Here is a 9,908-nt window from a genome sequence, read left to right as displayed (position 1 = left end):
TGGGCACCAACCCCCAGAGCTCCCAGCCCTGATGGAGCTGGACAACCTCACGTTCCCGCTGTCCTTGGCACAGCTCTGAGCTTCAGCTTCCGTTTTACCTCTGGAAACTTTGAACAAATTCGTTGCTCATTGCAGTGGAAGGCAGATAAATAAAATATATTGGGAGCGATTTGTGCTGTAACTAAACCCTGAATTTATAGAGGGAGAGCGTGGCCAATGACAACTTTGTCACAGCGCGTGACAGACTGGAAATTAGGCTTTGCACTTCTACCTGATCTTTAGAGAGGTGTCTCCGGACTCCCCAGGCTGGGGACACGTATGAGGAGATGCTCTGTGGTCCCACCGGGGGGGCCTGCTGGAGGAGGGGACATGGCACACCCAGCAAGCGCTGAGATGTCTTTCAGGCAAGGCATTAAATCCGAAATGCTATAACTTGATTATTTCTTCTGTAGACTCCTTTTGACAAAACTCCTCCATTTTCAAAGAGTTACACAGGATTTAGCCCCGCGCCTCTTTCATGTGAATTGTGTGGCTAAAGTTCCATGCAGCTCTTTGAAAATTTCAGAGCCAGCACTTTCCCCAAGATCGACAACTGTTTTATTTCTCTTGACAGAAAAATGGCAAGAGAACAAACACTGCCAGGCGTGGGGGAAGCGGTTTGGTCGCGGTCTCTGCAACACCTTTAATGTGAGGCTCAAAGAGCCACGCAGGAATGGCAACTCCTGCTGTACCTGCACGAGTTCTGCGGGATCACCCTTTTCTAGGGGGGAAACCTTGGGTGGCTGCAGGCTCTTTTTCCCTTCTTACATGGATGTAGGGAACAGCACCTCGGCTCCCTTTGTCCATCTGTGAAACTAAGGAAAGGGAACTAATTGATCATTGGTTTTGTAATCCCATCCGGAAACAGCTTCTACCATAACTCCTTCTGCAGTGGATGTAATTAGTGTCAGTTATTCGTAATTAGCCACCCCTTGAGTGATGTTGTGTCCCCTAAGACTGTTCCCAATGGTGGCAGTGGAAGGACTGGGGCCAGTTTGCACCGGGGTTGCTCCAATCCCTGGCCCAATGTGTTGACAGCAACTGTGCTCATCCATGAATCTAAGGCTTCATCCTGCTTCCAAATGCCACTCCAAGCATGTCCAAGGCACTGTCCTTTGCTGTGTCACATGGGGGTAGAGCACAAGTCGCCTTTATTCCTTTCCTGCCTTTCTCTCTGTGTTTGAAACTGTGGGGCTTGGCTCTGTCTCTGGAATTATACCACAGATTGGAATTCTCATTTTTAAGTTCATTTCTGCTCTGATTTAAAAGCTGAATTAACAAACAATGGCTTATTTGGTTTAAAATGCAAAAACACCATCTGGTCTTTGAGATGTGCTAAACCGCAGCGGGGGGAGCCAGAATGACACATGGGAAGGGTCTCCAAGTGGCATGGGTGAGGCTCCCAGGAGGAATTCCTGCCACTCTCGACCCATGTCAAGGCAAGGAAACCTGATCTTTGGTGTGAGCATCTCTACAGCTGCAGATGGTGGCCTGGGAACAGCTCGATTTCAGGGGCTGCGGCACTTCAGCCCTCACTGCCAGCAGCTCAGAGCAGAGTCTGGGAGCTCTCCTCTGTCACTGGCTCCTGTCCTCACCCTGATGCAAAGTTCTGGAGTGGCATCCATAGGCATTGCTGGCCTTTGCGTTTTCCCTGGGCCACAGCCTTATGCCTTGCTCCAGAGCTGGCACGGGGTTTTCCAGCATCCCTGGCGAGAGTGAGTCTCAAAGTGAGTCCCCGCTTGGCCAGCAGGGCTCAGGGAGTGACCTCGTCCTGTAACACCCTCGATTACACCCACTGTGCTCGTGGGTCGGGTCAGTCTTTGTGGTCTTTCACCCCCCAGCCCCCGTGCCCGCGCTGCCGCTCCCGGCTCCGCGCTGTCCCTGGCTGCCGGTGATTTGATTTAATACAGCTTTCAATCACTGCCAGCAGGCCTCACGCTGCAGCAGCATCACTGCTAAACACTCTGTGACAAATAATCTGAGGCTAAGCTTCCAGGACAGAGGAAATCGCTTTCCTCTTGAAATGAAAGTTGATGCATAATGGAAGGCACTAAGATGTCTCCAGCAGGAACATCGCTGGTTTGAGTCCATCCCGAGTCCCTCTCCGTCTGCTGAACGAGACGCGGGAGGTTAGGGAAGTCATTTCCTAGAGTTCAGGATTTGCAATTTGCATTCTGTAATCTCCCGGCCATTTACCAGCAGATAATTTGTCATGGCTTGCTTTAGCTGTTGTGATATTGATATTTATTATGCAAATTGTATTTCTTACTACTTATTGTCCTCACCCTCGGAATACTTGAATTATTATAAACCTGTTTAGTTAATACAGGTTGTCTCTCAATTGATGTCTGAGCCGCAGCAGGTTGTAATGTGTGATATCACACAGGGGGGCTACACTGTGTAATTAGGGGCAGACACAGGATACTTGGATGTGGGACGGCACAGCGGCCAATGGAGCTTCTCTGCTGTGTTTAGCAGAGCTGGGGTCCTCCTGGAGAGGAGGGAATTTGGGGTCCCAGGATAAGAAAAGTGCTTTCTCACCAACTGGGATGAAGCTGGCTTGGTTATGGAATTGTGATGGTTATGGTGGCCCAAAACTCTGCTTGTTGAGCAGGAAACAGATGTTTGGCATGGCTGTGGAGCATAAAGGCTTGTCATCATGGGAGACAGAGAGTGGCATGGTGAGGTAGGGATTCAGGGAGGGGTGACACCCCAAACCAAGTCCCAGGCAGCAGCATTTTGTGTTTTCTCGGTGTGAAACCAGCTTGGTTTCGCATTCCAAAGGGTGAAAGCTCTCTCTAGCCCCACAGTGTGACTCAGTGCTTGCCCCGGGCGGTTTTAACCTCAAGTTTGGCAGAATCTGGGATGATAAAGTTGAACTGACAACTCACCTGCCTCAGGTTAACTTGGAATAACCTAATTAATAAGGTTGGGAATATTTGACATCCTCTGCGTTTGCTCCATTAACGCTTGCACGGACCCATTGTCAGCAATTCTACGGTTCTATTCCTGGTGCTGTGGGTAGGAGGAAAGTTTGGACCCTTCCCGGGCGGGATGAATCCTCCGGTGACCCCGGCCGCTCCGTTCGCAGTGTGTTACGGTACAACTAAGCACTCAGGGGAGTGGGAGGGGGCAATTCTGGGGCTTTACGTGTTAATTTGCGCCATTTAAATTCGTTGCTTGGGCGAAAAATCCGCAGAAAAGGTGGGTTTGTTGCCGGGTTGCGGTTACGGAGCCCAGACCGCCGCCGCCGGGGGGCTCGTGGGCTCCGGCCTCTCCGCTCCCCCGGAGCCGCGAAGGCTCAACACCGCCTCCAGCGGCGCGGGGCCCGCCCGGGCTGGGCCGGGGGACGCGGTCCCGCGGGGAGGATGAACGGGGACAGCGCGGGGGCAAAGACACCGGGGGGAAACTACACTCTGCTGGACGGGGGGGATGCTGAGGGGGATGTTCCCGGGATGGAGAACGCTGGCGGGGGTGCACCGCGGGAGGAAGGATGCTGGGGTGGTACCCCGGGAGGAGGGTGCTTTGGGGGGCAGGGGAGGCACGACCCTGGAAAGGGGGAACGCTGGCAACGGGGTGAAAGCCGCGGGTCGGGCGCGGCGGCGCGCGGCTCAGCGGCGGTGCGGGGGCGCGGCCCCGCTATGGCGCTCCCGCCCGCCCGGGGGTCGGGCCCGCCGCGCTCGGGTCCCCGCCCGCGTCCCCCGGCCCGGCGCGGGGCGGAGCGCGGGGCGTGTCCCCGGGTCCCCTCCCCGTGACGCGCCATCTCCCGCGGGCGGCGCGCGGCGGCGGCAGAGCGAGGCAGGTGCCGGCGATGGCGGGTCGCGCCCAGCCCAGCGGCCCCGCGGGCAGCGGCGGCGGCGCCCCGGGGCTCCTCCCGCTGCTCCTGCTGCTCCTCTCCGCCGCCGCCATCATCCCCAGAGGTAGGAAGGACGCGGCCCCCCGCGGACGGGCGGTACCGGGGCGGGCGGCGCGGGGAGGGGGGTTCGCCCTCGGGGATCGCGGCGGCGCTCGGGCAGCCCCGGTTGCGGCGGGTCCGGGGCGCGCCCGCCCTCCATCGCCCCGGGCCGTGCCCGGAGCGCGCGGTGGTCCCGGGGAGGCGCCCCCGGCGGCGGGAGCGGCGGACGGGCTCACCCGCGCGTGGCGGCGCGGCGCGGGCAGCCGCTGCCGGTTTCCATGGAAGCGGCTTCTCCCGCTGCCCGGGGGGTCATCAGCGGCCCCGCAATTAAAAACTAATTGCTTTGCGCGCCCCCTTTATCCCCCCCCCCCCTCCGCCCCCCCGGTGTTTGCGGCGGCGCGGGGATGCTGCACCCCCGCGGGAGCGGGGAACCTGTTGGAATCTGAGTGGAACTTGCGCGACGCTTCGCTCTCCTTCTTCCTCTCTCTCTCCCCCTCTCTCTCTCCCCCTCTCTCTCTTCCCCTCTCTCTCTCCCCCTCTTCCTCTCCTCTCCTCTCCTCTCCTCTCCTCGCCTCTCTCCCCCGGTGCCCGCGGGGGCCCTGCCGCAGCCTCGCCCCCCGCCCCGCTGGGCGCGTTCGGGGGCGATCGCCCGTCTCGGGCGCTGCGGCTGGAGCGGGCGTAATTAAATGAGGCTAACGAGGCCCTCCCGAGCGGGGTCGGTTGGGTTCCCTCCGCGGCACCCTCGGGTGCATTGTCCCCGGTGCGATGGGCGAGCCCCCCACCCAGCCTGGCATCGCTCCCCACCGAGCCCGGGAGCCGCAGCAGCGACCTGCGCTCGTGTCCGATGGCCTCGGTTCAAACATCCCCCGTTAACGCCGTTCACGTTTCCAGTGTGTCCGTGGGGCGGCACGGGGTGACATGGCCGTAGGAGAGGGTGCCGTGTCCGGGATGTTTGGGAAGAACAAGAGGCCATTGAGCGATCTGTTGAATCCCGCTCGTAGGAGAGGGGGGACGAAGGGGCCGCCAGCCCGGCGAACAAAGAGCTTTATTCACAGCCTGTGTATATGTCCATGCCTTTCCCGGGCGGCCTTTTTGGTGGGATGGTGCGGGGCTAGAGCGCCGGGGTCGTTTTCAGCTCGTTCTCCCTGCGAACGGGGCCGGGGCCGGTGCCCTCCCGCCGGCTCCGACAAGGGCTGCGCTTCACAACTGCGCTCGGTCGCGTTGGGCAGCCCCGAAGGGCGACTGTGCCCCGATCCCGGCGCTCCGCAGCCCGGAGCCCATTCCGGGGAGCCAGAGCGATGGAAAGGAGCCACCGCGCCGGCTCTTTGCGCTGCGAGCCGGGGAAACGCTCCGGTCCGGCTCCCCGGTATTCCTGCGGTCGGTGTGTTGTAGCTTCTCAGATGTTTTGTCTGAAGGTGCTGTTTGTGTTTGGTGTTTTTCGCTGCCTGGTGAGCCTCCTGCCGGTGTGACCTGGGGACCCTGGTACTGAGAGACGCCCAGATTTGAAATAGGAGCCCTGCTCTAGGACGGCCACGTTCATCCTTTGTTTTGCTGTCTTGCTCACATCAAATTCTCTAAGAGCAGTTTTTTATCTGGAGGCCGGAGTGATCCCCCGGCAAGGCTCAGCCTGTTCACCACTGCCCAGCCAGCTCGTGGAACTGTGATTTGGGATCGCAGAGCTACTGAAGGGAAACAAAAGCAGGGCTGGATGCTGGCTCGCAGTGGCTGTGCCTGACCTGTGCACCGGGGTGAGAAGCACCGCGCAGCGTGAGCTGAGGTTGTGGTGCTTTAGTGGAAGACCAGATATTTTGTGGTTGCGGTGCTGTGTTGTGAACCACGGGATAAAATCCCAAACTGTCTGCGTTTAGGCAAAATTTCCTTACAGTTGAAAACCCTTTTTTTCCCATTTTCCCCCCCCATTTCCCCCCTTTTCCAAGCTATCAGTGTTAGCTTCAGTGTTCTGCGAAGAGAGAATTAGTGTGTGGCAGCAGCATCAGCGCTGAGCGCTGTCGTCGTATCTCCCGCACGGTTGCCACCCAAGGCACCGCGGTGCCAGCGCCGTGTCACCGCCGTGGTGGCACCCCGTGATGCGGAGCGAGGCTGAGGGCTCTGCTGCCTCCTTTCACGGAGGCGATTGGAACAGCAATAGGCAGCAGTGGGACTTGGTTTGAGCTGAGCCGGTACCCTGGGATGAGCCTGTGCGTTCGGATGGATCCGTGTGTTTCTGTGGTTCCTCTCTAGCTGCTCTCGATGCTTTGCAGTTAATTGAGCTCCCTGTGCAGCCGGGCGAGGGCTGAGGAGTGGTCTCGGCTCACTCCGAGGCGGATGGGCAGCGCTGCGCTGGAACTCGGAGTCTGTCTGCGGTGGGGAGCGCTGGCACACGGCGCTTCAGGGAGAACAACTTTCCAGCAGAAGCCATGGGAGGTGTTTGGAGACGGCGTCGGTGTGGAGCTGCGACCTGGCCATGGCACAGAGCTGCAGGGGCTGGCCAGGGGTGGTTGCGGCTGCAGCCTCCGTGTCTGCCGACACCAAACCGGCCCCGGAGAAGCCCCCCAGGAAGGCAGCGAGCGCTCCCAGCGCGGCTGCGCTAAGCCAGGCTCTTTGTAAACACAGAGTGAGTTTCCAAGGAGCCTTTGTATGCAAGCGAGGCGAATCTGCTCGTCCCTGGCCTTCAGCAACACGCGCTGCGTTCTGCATGCGACGCAAACACCGGCGGGGAAGGGGCTGGGGAATAAAGTGATCCATCTGGGTTGCAGCTTGGGCTCATTTGTCTTGCGTGTAGGCAGTTGAGCCCAGGTTTATAAGCACGACAATCTGGTTTGAAACCACTGCCAAGGAGGCTCCTGAGGATGGGAAGGCAAGGAGATCGCTCTGCTCCGTGCATGCTCTGCTCTGAGGAGGGGGTGGCTGTCGGCACCTTCGGCAGGATGGACATCACCAGGATGGACACTGTTGGGATGGACGCCGCCGGGATGGCACTGCCGGGATCCCCTTGGCACGGGTGGCTGCTGTTCGTGCACAGAGGTGGCTGTGGTGACGGGAGGCCGGAGCAGAGCCGCGCTCCCCCGGGGACCCCCGGCCGTATCAGCGGCCGTTCTGCTGATGCTGCGCTGCCGTCGCCTTTGTTTGCCTTGCGCTGTCTTTCCTGGTGTGTAAATAAAGAAGGCTTTGTAATCAAACAGCTCTGGCTCTGTCAGCCGGGTGCTTGGCGAGCCTTCCCCTGGCCCTGCCAGGACCGGTGGGGCCGTGTCTGTGCCGTCGTCGGTGAGCTCTCTGCCCTATTGCTTCGTAGAAAATGGGTCAGCTCGTTAACCCTGCGTCTGCCTGAGGCCACCCGGAGTAAAACCTGTGTTCCAGCCTGGATACACTTTCTGTTTGAATGGACCATCCAAGCACTCCTCAGAACACGTTTGCTCATAAAAAGCAAACCCGCCTTCCTGTGTGTAGGCAGAGTTTTCTGGATGTTTCTCTTTAATGGCTGTTTTTGTAGGGATTATTGTCAGACTTTGTATAGGGGTTTTGACAACCTGTTCCTCTTCTGGGGTTTGGTAGCACCTGGTGGTACTTCTGTCAGGAAAGCAGGGGCTCCCTCCTGTATCCAAACATTTCGGCTCCTGTCTGTGGCTCCAGATCCGAGCAGGCTCCAGGAGCAGAGCGTGAGGCTGCAGCCTTCCCTGGAGCTGGTCCAGGAAGTGAATACTTAACACAGTGGTTTGAGAGCACAAGCAAAGCTGGACACGCAGCTGGTGTCTACTGAGAAATTGGATGCTACGTGCTAAAAAAAATAAGTTGTGCTTTTTCCTCTGGGGAATGTTGTGTGGTGCAAACCCACCGGCGCTAAATAAAGGGACACTGTGGAAACCTGCCATGAAGGAGGGACCCTAGGTGGAATGTTGTAATTAGGAGTGGTATGTACTTGTTTAAGTTCCATAAATCAGTCTCTTTCCTGGGATGTAATTGCACGCTGCAGAGAGCAGCTGCTGCTGCGGTTCCTGGGGAGCTCCACCACAAACGCTTTGAAGGTCGCCCAGCGTGGGCTCAGGCGCTTCAGGGCAGCGTGCTGGGGAAAAGGGTGGGTTTGGATGTGTGGCAGGCAAGTTGGAAGGGAAGTACCACGAGGCTTCACTCTCAACTCCGGTAATTGGAACGCAGTAAGCTGTTGGCTGGGGCGTGCGTGGTGCCTGGCCCTGCCGAGACGAGCCGGCGTTTGTGGTTCAGCCACGAGCTGGATTTAGTTATTCCAGTTTTTAATTTGCAAGGGCAGGATGAGCCCCAGCTGTGATACTGTGGCTGCAGGCCACTCCTCTGATGGCCCTACCCATGTGTGACCACCACCCACCTGCTTTCTGTCAGCCTTTTTTGCCGTGGAAGCAGTTTTTCTTCCTGGTGTCCTCGTTACCTGTTGATTGTCTAGGTTTTCCTGCTGTGTTGCACATCAGGCTCTCACATCTTTGCAGGGTGTTAAGTTGGGTGTTGGGGAGCCCCACGAACCACTGTAGGCTGCTGGATGGGGCTCTGAAAACCTGAGTTTTGTGTCAGTCTTTTTCACCCATTCCAAATTACAGCAAGGAATACAAATCCCCAAGGAGATTTGGTTTTCGGGGGTTCCCGGAGCCGTTGCTGAGCCCACACCACGCGCTCACCCGCACTGTGTGGCTGGTGGCTGCTTGCGTTTAAAACTCTTGCCTGGGTTGTACCAGGGACATTTGCTGCCCTCCACTCCTGGTTATTTTAGACCAGCAATGTCCCTCTGTAGGGTTGGGCTGGCTATTTTTACCCTGTGGTGTGGTTTTAATTTACTGTGTTCTTCTGTGGTTTAAAAGCTTGAGCATTACAAACACTCTGACCTTTACCAAATTCTCAAGGTGAATCAGTAGAATATTTGATACCCCATTAAGTTCCAGTCTGAAGGATCAAAGAGATACTCAGGCACATCTCTTTTCTCAGAGATATAAAACTTTTGTGGGCTGTAGCTTAACTGGAAAATGTCTTTAGTTTTGCTTTTTTAGGTATTTTTTTGTCCCTGGAAGTGCTGGCGGCTCCTTGGTGTTGTTGGTTTGCCAACAGCCTCACATGCAGGTGCTGCCTTCTGGCAGGTCTGTGGTGGGTTTGCCTTGGTCCTGCCCACGTTTGTGGGTCCTGCTCAAGTGACACAGCCCAGGTCCCCCCTCCCCTCTTAGGGGCAGTTCCAGTCAGGAGCCAGCATTGGAGGGGGAATAGTCTCTTTACAGTAGACGACTGCCAATATTTTTTTAAAGCCCAGGTGTACATTTGGCAATGGAAAATAGTTGTGTTTGAAATGCTCCTTCTCTGCCAATCCCAGCTGTGAACTTTGCCCTGAACAGTTACACTCCTGACTTGAGCCTTCCATAGAAAGTGTCCCATTTTCTGCTAATCCCAAACGTGATGACTCTTGGACCTGAGAGACCTCAACATTTGGTACAGAAGCAGACCTTTTTGTTAAAGCAGTAATACTGTTTGTAGAGATGCATTTTTCATGGACAGCACGAGACCGTATTGGGGCTTGGCAAGCTCCAGCAAGGCAGATCTGGTACTGTGGGTGGGGCTGTCCTGGGTGCCACTGGCCTGTGTGACACCTCATCTGCGAGGTGGGTGCATCCCAGACCCCCACTCCCTTCCAGCTCTTGCAGTGTATATATCCCTTCTCCAAAGCGTGACAGGAAGAAAGAAATATGAAGCAGCAAAGTGACATTCCCTCTCTCTGCTTCTCCCCCCGTGCAGCAATAGAAATATGAGTCGGAGTCTGCAGCGTCAAAAGAGAGATCAGAGTAATCGGATCAAGCATGAGGAACTGCTTGTTGCTGCTTCCCTGTTTTTAAATGAGGCTGCCTGGCAGCTTCCCTTTGCAGAGCACTTTCAACATTGGTCGTGTTCAGCTTTGGAGCTGAGGTTGCAGCAAAGTCGGGCTCTGTGAGAATTGGGCTGGAAAGGGAACTTTCCACGTAGCCTCTGG

The 9,908-nt window shown here is 56.9% G+C and overlaps 1 protein-coding gene across 10 annotated transcripts in view; it reads left to right on the top strand.

Moving 5' to 3' along the window:
- Positions 1–3,832: 3,832 nt before the first annotated feature.
- CADM1 (cell adhesion molecule 1) overlaps positions 3,833–9,908 on the top strand; it is a 135,644-nt gene continuing 129,568 nt past the window's right edge. For all 10 annotated transcript variants that reach the window (XM_039564758.1, XM_039564757.1, XM_039564753.1 and 7 more), the window contains exon 1: positions 3,833–3,959. In XM_039564758.1, the coding sequence (XP_039420692.1) occupies positions 3,851–3,959 (109 nt within the window). In that variant the 5' untranslated portion in view covers positions 3,833–3,850. The remainder of the gene's footprint in view (positions 3,960–9,908) is intronic.

The sequence above is a fragment of the Corvus cornix genome, chromosome 24 (assembly GCF_000738735.6).
Source record: "Corvus cornix cornix isolate S_Up_H32 chromosome 24, ASM73873v5, whole genome shotgun sequence".
Classification (NCBI taxonomy): Eukaryota; Metazoa; Chordata; class Aves; order Passeriformes; family Corvidae; genus Corvus; species Corvus cornix.
This window is presented reverse-complemented; position numbering and strand designations above follow the sequence as displayed.